General features: G+C 41.3%; 1 protein-coding gene across 1 annotated transcript in view; it reads right to left on the reverse strand.

Moving 5' to 3' along the window:
- gmds (GDP-mannose 4,6-dehydratase) overlaps positions 1 to 22,050 on the reverse strand; it is a 185,603-nt gene that overhangs the window by 159,452 nt on the left and 4,101 nt on the right. The window contains exons 2-4 of the mRNA XM_022753071.1: positions 12,137 to 12,181; positions 8,999 to 9,086; positions 7,361 to 7,470 (exon numbers count right to left, since the gene is read on the reverse strand). Of these exons, the coding sequence (XP_022608792.1) occupies positions 7,361 to 7,470; positions 8,999 to 9,086; positions 12,137 to 12,181 (243 nt within the window). The remainder of the gene's footprint in view (positions 1 to 7,360; positions 7,471 to 8,998; positions 9,087 to 12,136; positions 12,182 to 22,050) is intronic.

Below are 22,050 nucleotides of genomic sequence, written 5' to 3' on the forward strand. Positions count from 1 at the left end.
ACTTTTCATGACTCAAGAAGATCAGTTTTGTTTTGAGCTTTGTGCATTTTTTACATAATGCAATGAGCTTTTAAACTGTTTTATTGGCCTAAGAAGCAGGAAAGTCCTGGGATTTATTGTTGCTGTCCTTTGAAAAAAAATGTTTCTCATGAATTTTAATCCTCAAGACAATGCTTATTGACATAATCCAACAGATTTTTTAGACAACTTTATCATCCTCAAATGAATAATCTCCGCTCCAAAAGGAGCATTTAATGCTTCAGTTTATCTGAGAATAAAAATTCCCAAATTTGGAAATTTTTCCTGGAAAGTCACATTATGTTTTTTTTAATTAATTTATTTTTGAGCAGAATTGGCAAGTGTCAACAATTAGTTGAGCTATTAAGCAGGAATTCTGGGTCCAAACAAACTGCAGTATCCTCTCACCCACACATGACACACAACTGGATGTCATACAGCGAGTCATAACAAGTGAATCACATTACTAATGAGCTACACGGATTGCATAACATGTCCGCAAACTGTAGTAAGTAGTGGTATTACCGCCTGTGTATGAGAGTAAACTGCTGGCAGGCTCCACAAGCGCCGCTTTAAGCCGATAAACGCATCAACACGCCGAACAAACAGTGCGGAGCTTTGTGGGGAAACAGGCGTGTTAAATCCTGTGTGTGTGTGTGTGTCTCCGGCGTGGGAGCTTCTGCAAACCCGGATGGGGGAGAGACCAAAGGGTAGAGTGAGAGAGAGAGAAAGAGAGAGAGAGAGAGGCTGTAAGAAGATAATGGTGTGATGATGTCTTCTTGGGGAGGAATTCGGATATGGATAACGCAGGATATAGATGAAGGAAGTCTGTCTCCTGAGTGCAATCTGCACTTTTGTCCTCAAAAGCCATTAAACACAATGAAGTGAAACCCCACTGTATCTTCATTATATCTACCCCCCCCCCCAAACTCTTTCCACCTTCTGTCTCTTCATCTTCCCTCCTCCTCCTCCTAATGTCATCAGCGAGGTGTGTTAATAATTCAGCCCGTCCCCCTGTGTGTCTCATGTGACATCTGCAGGTGGGAGAGCTCTCTCACACACACACACACACACACACACACACACACACACACACACACACACACACACACACACACACACACACACACACACACACACACACACACACAGAGCGGTTTTGTTCGTGTCTTTCCCGTGAAGCACTTCAGTTGGAGAACACAATGGGATCATGTTGAAGCAGATTACTGTGAGCAGGCTGCGAGCGCTTCCCCATTCGGGTCCGTTGTTCATGCATATTTCACGAGCGCAGTTTCCAAAATATTCAGTTCTTATTATTGTCAAAAGATAAATAATGCATGAATAATTACAAACTACCTTTTGAAACATCTGGACAGGTTATTGTTTAATAAGAACAAAGATGTTAAAACCATCCAGGTGCCTTTGTGTATATGGTATTTCTAGCACTTAGTGCAAAACCTACAAAACATACACCATATAAAACAAGTAACACATTAGAGTTTCCACTTTGAAGACCTGCACACAAAAATAAAGATTCTGACCGGTCCAGTCTCTTTTTGGTCATCAAAAGCTACAAACTACACACCAGCAACACTGACATTAAAGAATAGCAATATGCTCACAGTCATTTATAAAAGTCCTTTAGACAATATGAGACCTTTAAAAGACAAAAGACAGAAGTTTATCATCTTTTTAATGAGACTGATCTTCTGAGTATTAATTCACTTCAGCAACGACAGTTCTCCCAGTGACCAAATTTGCCAACTTTTCAGAATCTTCCATCCACTACTGCCAACAGACTCTAAACCAAATGGTTGGTGTGTATTACATTAGGAATGGCTCAGCTTTGGTAATTTTAGAAATGGTGAACTGAAATATGAAATGTTTCAGTTCACATGTTGTGACTTCACATGTGAACCTAAGTTTCACATGTTTAATTGGTTTTAATGGGTTTCACATGGGAATTTAAATGGGCTTCACATATTACACCACAAAAATGTTCCACAACCAGGTTTCCCATATGCCAGCACGTGTTCCACACATTTCACATGTGATTTTAACATGTTTTCACATGTTACATTTCACATGTGCAAAAACAAAAAAAAAAACAAACATGCGGTCAGGTGTGATTTTTGTACAAGTGAAATTCATTTGATTTTTCTGTAAGGACAAATTCCCACCACAGTGTCGGACACCACCTTCAGTTTCCAACAACAACTTTAAAGTACAGAAACGCTCTTGGGATGCTGCAAATTGGCTACGAACCACCGCCGTCCCTCGGTTACACTAGCTGAGTTAGTGTGAAGCACTATAACAAACAATCCGCCACAGACTAATAAAGAAAATACTGTTTTTACTACCTCATTCATAAAGTCTTTGGCCATGTTTCCTGTGGGTTATCATAACGTATTTGGAATATTGCTTCGGGGAAAGATGCCTGAGCACAAAGATCAAACTGATCGGCTCCTCTGCTGCTACAGTCACAAAGAAAATACATAAAGTCCCTTCTGTTTTGTTTGCTTTTGATACTGCAGCTGGCTGCCTCTCTGGTCCTCCAGTGTCCATACACTATTCCCTGTCCACCTCCGCCCCTGCAGCATTACAAAATAACCTCAACTCGATTCTCTGTTCTCTGAATCTCTACAGCGGAAACCAGCACCCACACACACACACACACACACACACACACACACACACACACACACACACACAGACCCCGTCTCAAACCAATACTACAACTCAAGCTCCCTGGATGAGTCTGATGAACAAGCTGGACTCAGAAGGGATTCCCTGTAAGAAAGCAGCACGGAGAGGGCTGGTGGCAAGGAGGAGAGAGAAAACTGAGTAGCCGGTGTGAGTGATCTTTTCCCTCTGTGGTGGGACAGACTGGAAATTGCTCCACACCACTGCTGCCAGTAATCCAGCAGGCTCAGCTGTTCAGAGCGGGCAGCATGTGGTAAGGAGCTGCCAGAGCCAGGTTTACTGGTGTGGAAACAAATAAACACAGGACAGCCTTGTACAGGTATAGAGGGATTTTCTGTCACTCTTGAGTGTGTGTGTGGCCTGTGGATGATCTTCCATGTGGGAGGTGGGAGCAGAGTCACGGCCTCTGACCACAAAGGATGTGGAGAGAGGAGTCATCATTCTTTTCACTCATTCTCCCACTCGCTTCTCATCGTCTGTCTTTCTTCCTTTCTTGATTATTAGTCCCACTATGTGGCCACGTTAGCAGCATGACCGGGGTGAAATATCTCAACAACTACTGGTCAGACTGAGATTAAATTTTGTACCAGCGTTCATGGTCCTCAGAGGAAGAATCCTACTGACTTTGCTGATCCCTTGACTTTTCTCTAGCACCACCATCAGATTGACAGTTTGTGATTTTGCGTGAAATGTATAGAGACATTGGATAGAGATATCAATGTACCTCTAAGGATGAATTTTAGTAACTTTGATGATCCTTTAACTTTCATCCACCACCTTCATCAGGTCAAATCTTTAATTTGTCCAGTACTTTGATTTATGATTTATGATCAAATACCTGCAAAACAACTGGCATTTACATTACCCCTCAGCTGTAGTTTGTGTTTAGTGCTAATTAGCTCATTTTATCATGCTAACATGCTAAATTAAGATATGTTAGCACTTAGCTCAAAGCACCTCTGCCTCACAGAGCCTTTAGCATGGATGTAGCATCTTACATATACTAGTGTCATCAAATGGTAGTTTCCAGTATTGAATAATCTATCTTTCTATTAAGCAACTCATCCTTCAGCCTATATTTAATTAAAGACAAGACTGAGATAGTTCTATTTGGGAACAAAGGAAGGTTGCAACTTAGCGCCTACCTGGATTCTACAGCATTAAAAACTTAAAAACAACCAGTGTTAACAGTCTCGGTATTTAACTAAATCTGAGTTTTGGCATCTCAGAAACATAGCTAGGGTCAGGGACTTTGTGTCTAACTTAGAGAAAATATGAGCCTAATAGGACTCTAAGATTTGCAGGAGCTGGTCAGTTACTGGTGCCCAGAGTTTAAACTAAGCAGGGTGAAATGTCTTTCAGCCATTATGCTGCCCCCTGCTGGAACCAGCTCCCACTGCAGATCAAATCTGCCCAAAACCGTAACTGGCTTTAAAAGGAAGCTAAAAACTGCTCTATTCTCCTCTGCCTTCATCTAATCTGTTCATTTTGCACTTAAATGAGATATTAGCTATTTTATAACCTGTGTTTTTATACTGCTTTCTTATTATGCTTTTTACTTCTGTTTTTATGCTTCTTTTATTTCTGTTAAGCACATTGACTGACCTCTGTGTCTGATAATGTGCTATGCAAATAAATTTGCCTTTCCTATAAGAACAATGACAACTGCCCATCTCACATTTCCAGACCCTAAAGTTTTAACTATAAAACTCCACTGAATCAAATTAACACATATGATATAAGTTATAACAGTGAAAACCCTGCAAAGAATTCACCCAACTTCTAGCCCCTTTTAGCTCATTGTTTTGGTTTTATAGTTTTATTGTAAATTTACTGTGCCACCAAATGTTTGGTATTTTTTCATGAGGGATTAACAGATTAACATAACTATAATTCTCTGTTAGTTTAGTAATCTCTTAATCAATTTGTCTTTTCAGCATAAACTGATACTGTAGCCAAGTGATGTGCATGCTGCCTGTTTTACTCAGGGCTTCTAAAACTGGGTTACACTGAATGATAGTATAACAATAATCTCATCCAAAAACGGACGGGTTTTGTTAGGAAACTGCTACCATTGAAAAGCAGTGTCTCATGTTCACATTACAAATAGCCTTATTATCTATGATCTGACTAAGCTCTTGGCTCCATATCCCACCCAAACCACCATGGCGAGGGAGGATCAGTGCTGCCTGGAGACTGTGTGTCAGATCCCAGTTTGGAGGGGTTGAAGGAGGGGGGAGGGTGGCGCCGAGGGATCTCCTGGGATCACCGCGGAGCTCCGAGACAAAAGGGACATTGTGGCACAGACTGACCCATCCAAGAAAACATTACTTCCTGTCCCATCAGCTCCAGCATCCTCCGCACATGAGCTGCTCACTTCCCAGAACTGAAAGTCCCTTTTTTTAACATCATCTGCTGTTAACCGTTTACAGCAGCAGTCAGCGCTGACCGTACAGACTCCAGCACTCAAACACAGCTGACGGTGTTTGCTGAAGTGGCATTCGGTGGGTTTCAAAGTGACATGACAAATAAAGATATGGAATTTAAGTAGATGAGGAGTCTTTACTCATTTACTGGATATTTGGATGCAGTAGTGAAAAACACAGCATGAAAGAGAAAAAAGTGTTGGAGAGTTCAGGTAGTTTGCTGACAGTGTGACATGCTGCATTTTTGCATGTGTAAGCCCATTAACTGCAAAGCATTAAAACCTCAAATTACCGCTGATGCCTTTCCAAAGCATGACTCAATTTTTATAGCTTTTTTTTTTTTTTTTTTCCAGGAAGTCACTGGCTACAATTTTTATAAGATTAACTATGAAAATCAACTTATAAAGGTTTGAACATTGTTTTAAGATACTAGGTAATCAGTTCCAATGCTCCAAAAGACAATAGTTTTTAATCAAAGAGCGGACCAAATGACAACGTGTGGTGTGAACGAGATCGCCCGAGGGGACAACACCACGGCCCACTTGAAAATCTAAAAGATGTTGGTGACCCACATTCGACCCCATAACAGTATGGTGGCCAAACTCCAGATCACTGTTTATTTTAATGACAACGATCAAACATTCATGTTTGAACTGAAAGCAGGAGAAGATCATTTTTTCTTTTTTGTTTGACAGGCGAGATGACATGTCAATTCACCACCTGTCTGTTGACTCGCTTTCATTTTAATTCTTCGTGTTGCTAACCAGCTATCCATTTTCATACTTATTTTTGCAATGGATGTGACCTTTAACGAGCAATCAGACTGAGAAAACAAACAAATATGTGATATGGTCCGGCAGCAAGGTGCTCAGGCCGGTGACAACATAAAAGTTCCTATCATTGGCGTATCACAGTGATTTTTTTTAAATGTTTTTAAAACATTAAAAACATCATATATATATATATATATATATATACATACACACACACCATTTTGTAAATTATTTTCCGGGCCACTTGACAGGCCTTCGCAGCCCACAAATGGGCCCTGGCCCACAGGTTGGGAACCACTGTCATAGAGAATCGTCACCAACTCGGCAGGTGCAAACGAGCTCTGATACAGCACCACCCGCCCAGCACCAACCAGACAGTTAGAGAGGAGCTGGTGAAGGAGATGGGAGCTGGCAGAGACCAAACCAGAGCCGCAAGGAGAATAAAAGTTCATTAGGGCACCAGGTGTTCCGGTGTCATTATGATTTCTAATGAAAAGGATCATCAAATAAAAGTTAAAAAAAACAAAAAAGACTATTTGCTTACACAAGGAATAGTATGGAACACTATGACTTTCTTGTTTATAGGAATTTTATGTTTATCAAACTTTCTGAAATTGAAATGGATACAGCAACTATTTCACCCCACTCATTTATTTTCATTTATCTTTTTTTGTGGATTGAATTGTTAAGTTTTTTTCTCAGTTATTAAGAAATGAAATTTAAATGTAAATTTAAACAGAGCTATAGCATGTGTTAGGTTTCGAGTTGGTGTTTGTGAGTATGAATGATACGGATGTGTATTGACGTATCTGTTGACACTGAGGAATTGTTTATGAATTTAAGGGGACCCCAGGAAGAGTAGCCATTGTTACAACACAGTGGCTAATGGGGATCGAACTAAATACTCCTGCTGGCTTTTCAAAACGCCCTTGAAAGCACCAATAAAAAGAGGACTGTCAAATCATCATGTGATGATAGCGTGCCTTTGGACATAAAAATACAAACAAATTGTTTCCTGTGAAGGGTTGCAAATAAATCAAACCAGATAAATATCTAAAACGGAAACCCTGCCAGCGTCTCACTTTACGTCTGTCATCAGGTCACACGTCACTAGAACTCTGAGCACTGTCAGGGCAAGTACTTCAGGTCATAAAGCTGAAACCAGTTTTCCTTTGGAAGTGACTAAACAACTTTCCTCACACTATTCTGGTCTGGTTTCAAATTCACTGTGATTACAGCATCTTGTTGGAATTCATATTCATATTCGCTGTTATCAAGACGTTTATCAGCTCTTACCCTTTGTCTCGCTCTTCAAAACAAAGACAGGTGCAGGACTTCCAGGGAAAGTTAACAATGTTTATCAGAGAGGTTGTAACAGAGGTGTGTGTTGTTGGACAGACTCTGACTAAGGATTCATGGGGGCAGGTTGGATCACTCTACCTTAACGTGACTCTGAGCGCCCAGGTTGTAGATCTCCGTCGGCTTCACCTGGTTGATGATCTTCACCAGACATGTGCTGTCAGTCAGGTCGCCGTAATGCAGCTTCATGTCTGACAGAGAGCGGCACAATCACTCACTGATTAATGCGCATGCACATCGGAGGCCGATTTCACAAAGACAGATTTTGACTGTGGCTTAGATATAACAAACAGTCTAAATTCATCCGTTGCACAAAGCGGTTTAGTTCTTGACCATCTTAAATTGGAGTGTGGTACAAAGAATTCTGGGTAAATTAAGACTTTTTTTGTTTTTAATTAAATAAAAAATGGCCGACCGAGGAACCACATCCAACCACTGAGCTCCATTTACTCCAGCAGGAAATGTTTGTTTTTAGGAAGAATTCAACAGTTACAAGGACGTTTTACTTTGGAAATTCAGAGAAAAGTGAAACAATAAAAAGAAAAATCTGATTTGGAAAAAAACTGCTAAAAACTCTTTCCTTTCTCTTTGCTCTCTCCATAACAATGTTATCAAACCACATATATGAGCCACGTTTTCCTGTTTTTTCTTGTTAGGTGTTACTGGTCAGTGCACGTGTCAATGATTGTTACCATGGAAACACTTTGGCTTAAAATGAGTCAGTCTTTATTTTTTGTGACTGATATCAGACTGATCTATGAGCACAATTAAGAAGGGCCCAACACTACAGACCAGTGTGAGATGTCTTTGTGAAACCGGCCCCCGGGACTCACTTAAATATAAACACTTTCAAACATAGATCTTCATTTTCATATCTAAAAACAAGAAACTTTCTGCTGTAATTCATGTTTTACTGATCCTTCACATAATCAACAACCATGACTTTTATTTTTTTTCTTGTTATGTCTTATATCAGACTCAAGAATAAAACTGAGCAGCTGTGCTCTATTTTTCTTTGTGTGCTTTGAACAGACTCAGGCATCGCATATCTGAAAGTGTGATGCCTCATTGAAATAATCTCACTTACGGCCGATTGAGGTGATAAATCAACTACGCTCTAGTGTAACTGTAATCCCTTAGAAGATGTTTTTCTATGATCTATCTACTTTAGTACAGCATACATTTTCCCTATGAAGGTTTTAATGTACCAAGCTCTCAATACATGACGTCCTGCAGCGTGGATATAAACACAGGCTGCTTATATAGAACAGTTTAATGTCTGTAGGTTGGTGATTAGAGGTTTGCAGGGGGAGGAACGCCGAAGCAAAGAGGTTACTGGTTGGTTACTGATCAGCATGTGAAACCATTGGCAGCTTCCACGTTTGGAGAATGAACTTATATTATTAGTTGGAACAAAGACAGAGCAACGTGATTAAACAGTTTCTTTCCACAGAAATTTCAACTTGTTGAAGAGGTTATTCATCATCGTTAAAGACATCCTGGTGTCCTGAGAGTCTAATATACTGACAGCGTAAATCACAACATCTCATGAGTTGTCCTCATCTGTCACGTCCTCAGTTCCTCTCACCTCTGTGCGCTACCAATAATAACATAAATGAAGCGAAAGAAATTTGATTTAATATTCGTAACATGATAGTGAATATATAAAGAAAAAGGTTTGTAACCCTTTCTGCAGATGACACTGGCACTGACACTTACTGCCTTCAGTGTGTGTCTGGGGGTTCTGGTAAAGATGCTCAATGCGACCAGTGTTGAAGGAGCTGGAACGACGCAAAATACCATGAACCTGAGAGAAAAAGACACAAGGAGATTTATTCCACATTTAGGCTTCATAATAAGAATATATAAAAAATACAATGATCTAATTAATTAATCACACAAAATGAAAGAAACTTTAGTTAGCAGATTTAACACATCTAGTATCCATTGCAAGTTTTAGCATCATTAGAAAAAAAAAAAAAAGGGTTAGGGCTTCATACTGTGACAGCCTCAGTTTACAATTTAGACAGCTGCCAGTCTCTTTTATACTAGTGCACTCAACAGTTCCTGCAGCAGCTTCACAGTAAACGCTGCCCGATACTGAAATGTATTATGCTTCAGTTACTCTCCCTTGTGGTAGTTTTTTTTTTTTTTTAAAGATCAGATTCATTTTAATCAAAGTCTGCAGTTGGTCGTCATCAGTTCGCATTTGGACAATTTTCAGTCTTGGAAAAAATGAAGCAAAGAGCTGTAAATGTCAAACCTCCAATACAACACACATAATGATGATAAGAAACCAGCCTTTCCTGTCCCAATGATATCAAGGATATTACAAATACGTCCTACTTAACTGGGACGATGTGGTCATAAAATCTGGTAATTTAATACACAAAACAGAGTCATATTTCTCTCTTCGTGACAGCACTGGCCTGTCCTTCCACGGCTCATTTTACATTTGAGGGAGAGATATAAATGCTGTGCCATATCAAACACTCTTTGTCTTTGAATTTAGACACAATACATGATAACAGTTTGTCATGTTTTCTGTATTTTGCTTAAATGATTCAGTTTAAAATGTAATTTTTTTTTTTTTTTATACTTTTATTTTGTTTTCCCTGATTTACAATCCAGTACTTTCTCAGAACAGATTTAAAAGTTGTCAGATAAAACACAGTATCCTTAAAATGTTTCTTATCTTCAAGAGATCTTTGGACCCAGACTACAGACTGGTAACAACGGAAAGGAAAAACCCACATAAAGTGTCTCAGTAAGGTGTTGGATGTTGAAAATGGATTCCTCTTTAACATCTACATCCCCCGACCTTGTGAACAGAATCACAGCTGAAGCAAACAAACACTTAAATGCAAATGTTTGAGTATGCAAATAAAGAATAAACAACACTGGTCACTGAGACCCTTGAGTCAGTGCAGGAACAGCACTCTGACACACAACAACGTTTATGGTCTAGTTCTATAAAGACCTTTGACCTACAGACAGGTGACAAATTAAAGAAAAAAAAAAAAACCCAACATGAAGTGTGACTGTAAGGTGTCGGGGCCACCATGTGTTGCCAGAAGGGCTGAACACCCTTCTTCCTACTGTTCCCTCGTTTGGTGTTTTGATGATGGCGGTGGAGAGCGTGTCGGTCCAAAATCTCCCATAGGTGTTCAACCGGGTATATGATTCACCCCTACGTGCCCTACGGATGGCGGCATTGTCGTCCCGGAGGAGAGCGGATGGCGGGGGGCGGAAATGTCTCATCGTAGGATAAAGGTGATCACTCAGAACAACTTTGTATTGATTTTTATTGATTTGTAGTGACACATCTTGCTATCTGATTTTTCCTCGGGATTCTTTCTAGTTAATAAACTGTAAATCTCGAAGGATTGACAAAGGATCCACCTGGGGTAACCCGATAGCCAAATCATTAGGGCACATACCATGTGGGGGTAAATGCCCTGAGCAGCGAGTCCCCGGTTCGACTCCCGGCTGGTCATACTCTTTGCTGCGTGTCATGTTCCCGCATTTCCTGTCAATATTCACTGTCCTTTCAATTAGATGACCAAAAAATGACTTTTAAAGTATCTACCTATCTATCTTGATACAAAATCAGAATCAGCTGTGTCTGCTCAGCATTTTTATACCTGCCACAGAGCATGACTGGTTAATTGCTTTATTGTACCTTGCAGTGCACCTGTGTGGAAGCATCTGTATTCATTGTGTTTCCCCACTCATTTATTCAGCTTTTCCCTTTAATTTGTCACCAGTCTGAATGTTTTCTTCAGTTGATACAACAATATTGTGTCTCATAGCTCGAGCTGACGGTGTTTTTAATGCACCCTGTGATCTGTACTCCATGTTCTGAAGAGGGGGTGTGTGTTTGTGTGTGTGTGTGTGTGTGTGTGTGTGTGTGTGTGTGTGTGTGTGTGTGAGAGAGAGAGTGTGAGGAAGCTCTGCTCAGGGAAGATAACAGGACCAGATCTAAGGGGAGTCCATTAGTGGGAGGACGCTGTGCCCTGACCTGACTTCCTTTATTCACTGTGCACTTCCTGCCTGCATGTGCGCTCCTCTTTAATGCCACCCCCCTCCTCCCCCCGCCCCCCGCCGCCCCTGCCATCCCTTATGGCCCCCTTTCCACCCACCCGACCCCCACTCCACTCCACATCACATCAGCATCTCCAACCTGGATCCAGTCCACTTCCTCTCTGCTGTCTGTGACTCTGACCAGGCTGCCATGAAGGTGTGTGTGTGTGTGTGTGTGTGTGTGTGTGTGTGTGTGTGTTTTTTCTGCTACACATCTAAAGGGAAATGAAGTCATGCAGCTACTGTCAGGAAAACAACAACGAGCTCTGGTGCAACATGCATGTTTGTGCAAGTGTGTTGAACGTATGGGCTTTTCAGTGGTGTGGAACCCGCACATGCAGCCTGAGTCAGTCAGAAACAGCTTGTTAACCTCTGCATCCATCCACTCCTGAGAACACATGCCACAGCAGGTGAAAGCTAGTGACCTCACTCGTACAGCTGTATAATAACAGCTATTTCCCTGTTAATGGTCCGACCTCAGGGTAAAGGGTGAGGGGTTAACAGGCCAGAGGTACAGAAAGGGTCTTATCAGGGTGAGATGTGAGTCAGGCCACGCATAAGGCTGGACTGTCACGTTACGTCACAATCCCTCCAGAGCTCCCACGCACTGCTGTGACTGGATGCTGCTTATCAAGGGAATGTCGCTCTGTGTACGTCTGTGTATGTTGGCATTCATGAGTGTCTGGATTCATTTGTGTGTGCCTGTGTGTGTCTACGCTTCCTAAGAAGAGATCGTTGGTGCTGTTCAGTCTGCAGTCTCGGTTTCTCTCTCACCTCGTAGCCTTTTGCGAGCAGGAACTCAGCGAGGTAGGAACCATCCTGAAAAGACAGAAGACAACAAAACTTATACATATATATATATATAAAACCTATAAAATAGCATTTTAAAATACACAAGTGTGTGGTTCAGACATATTGATTAGATTGTCTTGTTCCGACTGAATCACTGCAGTGCTACCATAACATTCACCACCCAAGTCAGGGCAGTGAATTCAAGTGAATTCAAGATATCACCAAGTGCAAATGATTCACAGACTCTTGGGAGACAAACTTTGTTGTTCTTACGTTAGTTTTTTTGTTTTTACAAACCAAGAACAGCATAAAGCGATGCTTCATTGCAGATAAACACACAGGCAGGCCGGTACCAGTAATAACTGCTGTCTAATAGCAAAATTATATGACATAACATAGCCACAGTTCGTGACCAGGGCTTTTTTTCCTGTCTGTTTGGTTGTTTGTCAACAGGTTTACGTAAAAACTAGGGAGCCAATTTGCACCAAAGTTAGTGGAGAGATGGGGCATGAGCCGGGGAAGACCCTGTCAGATTTTAGTGCAGCATTTTTCAACGTTTTTGTCAAATTCCATTTGGATCTTGATGTAAAAAATCAAACATATTAATGGTGTTGAGATCTGTGAGTTTGTACAACTTGGTGCCAATCCAGATAATAATCCAGATCTGGTGGAAGAATATGTTTGGCCTTGGCGGCGGTATGCGCTCTACTGAGTGCCATTGTAGTTTAAAAAAAAAAAAAAAAAAATCATAATAAAACACAAAATAAAACACCAGCTAAATGTAAATCTGAAACAATGTGGCTTAAAAAAAAAGAGAAATGAAAAATGGTGGCGACAAGCAAAAACAGAAAATGAGGGTTAGGATGAGGGGTGTGGTCTTGAGATGGTCTCAAGACTCAATAGCAATTAAGCCATTTTCTGATGGGCAGGTAAACCACGTGACTTGTTTTCATCTTAACATTAATGATTATGTCAACACATGCCCAAATGAGCAGCACTGTGCAAAGTTTTAGGCATTTCAGATGTTAAGATTCTTATTTATCACATAACACCACGAGGGAGGCGTCTGATCGATCCAGGTTCACGCTTTTTTTTTTGTTCATTGTTAATAAAGCCGCAGTGAGAGAGAGACAGGATGACATGCAGCAAAAGACCACCGGTGGGACTCGAAGCGTTTAGGACAACAACACGCGCTCTAGCAGGTGAGTCACTGTGCCGTCCCTGATCGGCCCAGATTCATTCTGCAGCAGGACAACGAGCCCACACACACACAGCCACAGTCATAAAGAACTGTCTTCAGAGACCAGAAGACAAGCAGTCCTGCAGCAGGTGGTCCGGCCCCCACAGAGTCACAGCAAATACTGATTTGATTCCGGTTCTTTCTGTTTACTGAACTGTCTATGACGTTAACGGATAAATTAAAAAAAAATAAAAAAAACCCATTGTTTTAGAAAGCGTCCTCACTTTACATTTGGTGCCTAAAACCTTTGCACAGTACGGTCGTATCATACACCATCAGCTGTTTTAAGGGGAAAGGGGAAATCTCTTGGGGAAACTGAGCTGCTGAGGGGATCAGTTGGAAAGTAAAAACCTGTACATTGTTAAATCCGTGACACATTAATGGACGTGATGTGGATAAAAAAAAAAAAAAAAACTAAAAGTCTTTCACGGTGCTGGAACACAACTCTCCTGAAACCTGCACACTGGAGCTGAATACTGAGGCCTGGGATCATTAGGTGTAACATCCACATGAATCAGGAGCTTTTGCCAGACGCAGGGCCGATGTGTGTGTGTGTGTGTGTGTGTGTGTGTGTGTGTGTGTGTGTGTGTGTGTGTGTGTGTGTGTGTCGCTGGTGTGGTGTGTGAGAGCGAGCCCTGTCAATAAGGTCTTGTTCCCCTCACCCATGTTACTCCTCGTCTCTTTTCCCTGCTCAGACTTTCCGACCGCACATTCTGGAGCGCTCTGGAAAATTCCGAACCAGTCATGACATTCATCGCTCAATCCCCCTCACATATGTGCACACACACATTTATACACACTCACACACACACACACACACACACACACACACACACATATATGTGCTCACACTGCCAGCATGCCAGCACTACGCTTCCTCTCCAGGTCTGGGGGGTAACAGTGGAGGTGGAGGGCAGGGAGCAGAGGAGATGGGGTTTAGGAGGAGCTAGGGGTTGGAGGACACCCAGGAACCTGCACTGAGAGCCAGGCAGGGACGGTGATGTTTTAGGCCCTGCCATCAGAGACCGTACAGGTGGGCCAAGTCTGCCGTGGAGCAAAGTCAACGAACCTGCGCTTAGAAGCTTTACGCTCCAAAATGGAGAACAACCAGCCGTAAAATACAAAGACTTCATCGCTATATTTTGTTGCATTAAAGCGACATTAGGTGAGTTATGGCCACTGGGGGTGGGGGGGGGGATAAGCTGATAGACACACAGTCCTGACAAACTGATGGTTGTGAAAACAGGGCTGCAGGAGACGGGGCTGATAATAGTGGTGAAGCTGAGCCATATAACTCTGCCTTAAACCAAATCAATATCATCTCATTTAGATGCTAACTTTTCTATTAATTGTTAAAAACAGATCAATAAAAATGGGGTATGTATCCAGGAAGCCAGCTATGGCTGCTGTATGAAATAGTAAGAAACGTGTTTAACGAGCATGAGCATTAGTGAAGTCCGAAGTCTCTGCCTCTGGGGTGGTTGGGCCATTTATTTCACTGTGATATCATTGCAGATTTGAAGGAATTTGAAACTTGCTTGAGCAGAACCGTCCATGTTTTTTATTTTCCTCCCAGCTATGTGAATTTTGAGTTCCAGTTTTAAAAGGGGGGTTTATTTTAAAATGTCCAAACTTGCATTATGATGCAAAATACAGTGTAGAAATGATTGGGAAACAATGGTAGTGTACTTGGAAGAAAACACTTTAGCATGAAACTTGAAATATTTAATATCTATGGATCTATGGACAGTGATTTAACCAAATTATTTTAACTCAAAATGAACTTACTAACTCTTTTCCCCGTCTCAGCAGATGGAGGTTGCTCAGTTTTCATGGAGACCATTGTAGTTGTCATTTCACAGCTGTCATTTGTATTTAGTCATTTGCTGAACAGGCCGTTTTCAACAGACATGTTGACCAGTTATTTACTCATCACTAGTAAGAAAAGCACAGTTGTTACTAACAACAAAATATCCCAGTAAGCTATGATAACGAAATTCAACTATCACTAATTTTATAATTTACACCTGAGCTTTTCCTGCTGTGACAAGTCAAAATAAAGACTGAGATGTGGTGAAGAAGGTGTAAACCAATCACAGCCATTTTTAACCATTTCTTTCCCCAATTGATTAATTTAGATTTCTACACTTCTCACTTCCATCTCTGATTTTGACCTGAAACTAAATTGGATGGGCTTTAAAATGGTGCTAAACAGCTAAACAATGTTTTACGAGTTTTAGAAAAATTATTTTTTTGTCTTAGCACTAGAGATCGTTTTCAGCATCTGCAGGTTGAGCAGTGTGGCGGTCAGTTGGCATGGATGCCCAACCTGTTTCTGCCTAGCCCAGAGGAGGGGTGGGGGCACTGGCAGCCCCTCGCCCGTCCCCACAGCGTTCAAAGCTCCAGCCGGTGTCATGTTTTCCTGCCCCTGTGCCAGGGTCAAATCGTTCCACGCCAGACCAATATGGAAAACAAGCCTGAAGAGCTGCAGCTCTGTTTCAAAACAAGAGGCTCCTTTGAGGGTATATTAGCCCATAAACCCTGGCCTCACCTCGCTGTTTCCTGTTATGGGGAGTTGGGCGCTTGGTGGGAGCAAAGGACACACACACATACACACACACACACGTACACACACACACCTATGTTCACCTGCCAGGTCAATGCCATACCACAAACTCCCCAAAGACTCATTCTGGCCTTTGACACAATATGATCTCTTTACTCTGTAGCTACAGTGAACACAAGCCAAAGGGCTGCTCCGGTAACTGGAGGGTGAAAGGCAATTGAAGTACAGGACAATGATTGTTTCATATTTGCATACTGGTGTGATGACGTATTAACTGGAGTGATTGTAGTAGCTAGGATTGTCTGCAGGGGGAGCAAGACAGTAAAAAAAACCCCATGTACTACAGACAGGTACAGGTGTGACAACCTTTAATACCACATAAACTCATTCACACATTTTCTTCAATCTGTTACTAAATGGATTCAAATTTCCAACTGGTTCAAGCCTTCAAACACAGTATAATGCCGTTAAACAATGACATTTAATGTGATAAGAGCTGATTGTGTGTTTAAGTGCATATATATGCATGTTTGTGAGTGTGTGTTCTACATTTATTGGAAGAACACTTCAATTTTAAAATCCCATCTCTATGAGTAACATGTAACACTGCCGAAAACAAAGGCTGAGCGGTAAGAGGGTATTCAGAGAGAATAAAAGAAACACATCAGCAGAGAAAGAGATGAGGTTAATCGGACTGAGGAAAAACTAAATCTGATGTTGATGTTGGAATAAATCGGCCCATGTGTCTAAAAAATGTTAATAATGTTGGCTCCTCAGAACTGCCCCAGCAGCGCTATCATTAGCTCCAATCAACATTCCCATCATCATCATTATCACATCATCACCGTGCGGTTTCATTAAGAGGATATATACGTATCTATATCAGAAGGTGGCACTGCTCTGCGTGCATGTGTTCCTTTCCCTCTGGAAAGCAAATCACTTTCTGCACTTTGCGTCGTCGTATCACTCCGACACATTTACTTCATCTCTACAAAAAACTTTAGCTGCGTTTCAGGTATTTTCATTTTCTAACATAAAGCAGCTGCACAGGAACTTTAACTACATAAAATAAACCCAAAAACTGGCAAAATTATGATTTACGTCATGTACTCTGACCAAAGCAAACGAGATTAGAAATCTGACCAGACATTCAATGCCAAGTTCTGTTGCTTGACTGTTCTTGATATCACATGCAGCCCACACTTTGGTTATTATCATAATGACCAAAGGTATTGATAACTCTTACCAGGACAGACATTTTTTTTTGCACTTAGCACTTATTTTTTTTTATCAGGACAATGTCTGATATTCTACCTGTCTATTTATACAGTGTAAGCCACGTGGAGACAAGCTGACAACACCTTAGTGCTACAGGTGACGTAAACAAGGCTATTTCTTAGCTAAACTAAATTACACTCCTCGAGAACAAATCTTAACAGATTACTTTGAAGACAATAAAACAATATATGCAACCTCACTACACAGATCAGCTGTCTGAGCTCAGCGTGGGGGCGCCTGTGCGTAGGAATACAGTAGTTCAACGGTTGAAAAGAATGTAGTTCCAAAGGAAAGTGCTGCTTGACGGCAGATATAGTGATGAAAATATTCAAAATAAAGCGCAAACTTCAACATATTTTTCTGCTGACCCCGTCCACAGCAGCTCATCACTCAGCTTCTGCACCAGTGCTTCCTGCTGCTTCTCTAAACTGGCAGCGCGCTGATCTGAACCTACTGACCATAGATAAGCACCTCACACAACCCCACGTTTAATAACCCCATCTATCACGATGAAAACAATCTGTCCAGGAGAAATATACTAATGGATATAATGGCAGCTGATTCGTCTGATAAATCGGATTCCAATTAAAGTTTCGAACAATTTTATGACGCAGCATTTCTTCTTCTGGTGTCAAGCCTCACTATGTCACTGTTACATATACATATGCTTCACAGAGACAGCTCTATTTCTATGTGCATTACATTTATTTTGCACTATCTCTATAACACTTACTGCTGTGCAGTAGATTTGCATATGCAATTATTTATGCCTATTTTTTACTCTGTTCATTGCTGTGTTTTCAGTTTCTATCATATGTGGTGTGTAGTGGGTTTTATATGTGTCCTGTAAGCTACAGGATACCTGAATTTCCCTCTGGATTAATTAAGTATCTATCTATCTATGGATCTAAGTTGTGTGGAGGCTGCAACTAACAATTACTTTGCAGGGATTCTTATTTTCTGGATTAATCATCTGTTCAATAAAATCTCCATCATAATTTCCCAGAGCCCAAGATCTCCAGTTTACAGTCACAGGACACAAAAGAAAAGCTTGACACAGTGAATTTTGCAATTTGCACAGATCAAAGTGATAACCGCTTTAACCGGTAAGAACATCAACACAGCTGCTGTCATCCCTTCAGCCGCAGAGGAGAAGAAGGAAGTGTGTGATGTGTTTGGACACACCCCAGCACTTTGAGTTTGGTACCCCCTGCTGGTGGAACAGTGGACAGGTGAACTATTGAAGCCTTAACACACAGTATCACTGGGTCAGCTCTGTGACCTTTGACGCCTAATTAGGCTTAGTTCACCTGCATAACATTAAGGAGGAAATGACCTCATGGAAAACATATCTGACCCAGTCCAAAATCTAAAGAGCTCAGCCTGTGAGCGCCTGCATGTACGTAAACACAGGGGTCATGGCCGTACGTGCGTTTGTTTGTCATTGTGTATGAGCTACAAATGAATCACTTTAATGTGCTTTCTTTAGACCGCAGGCAGGGCCTGCCAAGCACGCCACCGCTCTGCAATTAGGCCTGAGATGGTTTAATGAAGCTGCAATCACAGACCACAACACACACACAAGCACGTGCACACACACATAAACACAGCATTAAGTGGGAATATTTGGTGTGTGAATCCCTCTCTTCTACTTTCCGGAGCACTCAGGCGTGTCAGTGAAACAAATGGCTGAACACAGCTCCCTGGTGTCAGTGCGGTTCAGAAGAGGCTTCTTCTGCATACAGGAAGTACACACATGCTGAAGATACAGCTACTGCCTCAGTAAAAGAGTATTCTGAGCCACGTATGAAGAATCCAATATGAGATGCATTCTTGACCGTTTCACCATGTGACCTGACAAGTAAATGAATGTATGACAACTGTGCAGCTGAGCAGCAGCAACCCGTGTGACTGCAAGGGTGCTTGTCTCAGAACCTACAGGATGGGTGGGTAAAGTGAAAGGGCGGCGCCTGCTCCCGTCTCTGTGGTTCCCATGAGCAACGCCCTTAACCCCCAACTGCTCACATTAGACTATGGTTGTATCTCATCTGTTCTTGGATTTTTATTTAAAAAGTATCTTAAAGCTTGTGTGGAACCACTCCAATGCCAGCTGTCACCAAGGGGGGCTGAACGATATGCAAAAAATAAAAAAAGTAAATACAAAAATTTTTGAAAATCATTTTTTGTCAGATATTGAAATTGCAATATGAGTCATAATTCCAGTTGTAATAGTCATTTTTGCATTTGATTTTTACTGAAATAATATAAAAATGATGATGATGATGATGTGATTTTTGTTGGGTCTTGTACCAAACAAGCATGTTCCTTATGTCTGATAGCACCACAACACTTCATTCTGTTGTCTGTTGTTGTGACCCATTTTACCTTTATTATTTTACAGCTCTGCTGATTTGGAAATCATACTGCGATTCCCATAATAATAATTAACTGTTCATCCCTAATACTGAGCAACCCAACCTGTGTGCAGAGAATAGGCCTGGTAGTGACATGTAATAAGGAGCAACATCAGAGTTATGCCACAATAATCTTGTTTTCTTGTCAAGTCAAATCAGTGGTTTTGATCCAGATTAAATGAAACTTTACTCATCTGAAAAAGATAATCTAGAAGCAAAGAGGTGAAGTCAAAGTGGCAAATTCTATAACACTGAAGAAGGTGTTGAAATACAAGCGACCAAACACTAACCAATAACATTATGTTCACAAAAATGGCTTCGGACAAGTTGATTTGGTCAACAATCTGTCACGATTAAGTGTCATCTTCAGATCAATAAAAGTTCTGCAATATTAACTATTCTTCAATATATATATATATAATATATATATATAATATATACTGTATATGTTAAGACTCATTTTCTTTGGCTTTTGAGTGTCCCTAAGGTTTTATCTTTCACCTTTATCCCCTGTGTTTTTGTTTCAAACTGTTCCCTGTTCAGACTGTGAGATAGTTAAGACCTCACATTTTAGCTGTTATTATGTTGTGTGTTTTTCATTGTATATTATTGTACAGCAACTCTGGTTCTTTTAAATGTGCTTGATTTGATTCAATTTAATTTGATACATCAGTGGATGACATTTCTGTTTTCATACGGGATCATTTCTGATGTTTGTCCATATTAATTACAGTAGATTCTGGTTGGAGATTGTGGGCTTAAATTCAGGTTTAGTGTCATTGGTTGTGGAAGCTACCCTATAGACATATGGGTAATTAATCTATTAACAGTAATAAGAGTACATTGAAGTCAGAAATGAATATGGCCGACAACATCTTAACCCTTTTTCTGTTGCTGGCATTTCAACGTTTTGCAAGTTGTCTATAAAATTCAGAGAAGCTGAAAACACTTCCTCCAGGGATCAGACATGACAACTGGCATAATGCTAAATTGGTGCATCATGACACCATCTTATCGTGACTCCTCCGCCAGCGCTGAGCATGTGCACTTCACTTGTGAACCATCTTCTCTTTAGCAGCTGAACTTACATCTGTTCCTGTCTTTCTACAAGTTGCCAGACTTCATTCAGAGAAGGAATCAGCCTTAAAGGAGCCATCAGCAGCCATTATGAGCGACAGAGGAGATGTGCGTACGCATTCTTAGCTTTATGATTATTATTGTTGGCCCTTGTTCAGACTCTGTCCTGCGCTGCTCGCAGTGGAGCCGGTGGAACGAGGCGAGGGAGGAATGAGAGAAGTGTATCAAACGCCAACAGAGGGATGAAGAAAAGAGGCTTGCAGGACGAACATCAAACAGCTCGAGGGGTCATATCGCTGCGCAGCATTGTTTTCCCAACCGGAGGAGCTGAAGAAAGAAGTGTGAACCTCAAAGCCAAAGTAAAGTTTTACTGTCGAACACTGAGGTTGAACCTGTCCTCTTCATAACCCCGGATCGTAAAAACAGCAGTATCAGCCAGAGCCCCTGCCCGGCTCTGCAGCACTGCCTTGGCACTCAGGTGGTCTCCCATAACTCACACCCTCTCACCCCAATACTTCACACTGAGACAGCAGTCAAAGATATTCAGACTGAGCAGCATGTTGCCCTGAAATTTATGAACAGTAGTTAGCCAGGCGATTTATGGCATCACTGTGACCCCCACGGCCCTGGCTAGTGACTTCTGTGATGGTCTATCCAGATGCCTGCCTGCCTCCTAAACGGGCTCTCGGTATTCAACAGTAACGCCACGACCGGCAAAATAAAAATGAATTAACACTGTTATTCATCTTTTTTTCTGTTAAAGAGGATGAGGGGAGAAGGAGCTTCGGAAAGTGCTGCTTGGCAAAGGAATGTGAAATGCTGAAAATGACTTTCCAAGCCGTCTGATAGCGGTCTGGGAACGGTCAACCGACGACTTTCACCTCAAACCATAAAACTTTCCCCAGGTCTCTGCTTATTCCCTGCTGCTTATTTGCTCTGATGCAAATCATAAACTGACAATGCTCGTCTGCATGTGCATACTACCGCAAAGGCCACACGTTCACACAAAATACACACACAAACACACACACACTTATGCAAATGTCTCAGACAGATTCATGCTGCTGCCACTTGTATGAGAAATAGCAAAGCTGTGTGACAGTTATTTCCATGATTAATCAATTTACCGTTTTGTCAACAAGATATTAAAGACGAATGAGAAATCCCTGATATGATTCCCGTAAAATCCAAGGTGACGTCTTCAAATGTCCAAAACATTTCACATGTTCAGTTGACTGTCATGTATGACAAGGAGCCGCATCCTGACATTTGGAACCAGGGAATGTTTGGTTCAAAAATAACAAAACGATTATTCGATTAT

The sequence above is a fragment of the Seriola dumerili genome, unplaced genomic scaffold (genome assembly GCF_002260705.1).
Source record: "Seriola dumerili isolate Sdu_G_001 unplaced genomic scaffold, Sdu_1.0 BDQW01000189.1, whole genome shotgun sequence".
Taxonomy (NCBI): domain Eukaryota; kingdom Metazoa; phylum Chordata; class Actinopteri; order Carangiformes; family Carangidae; genus Seriola; species Seriola dumerili.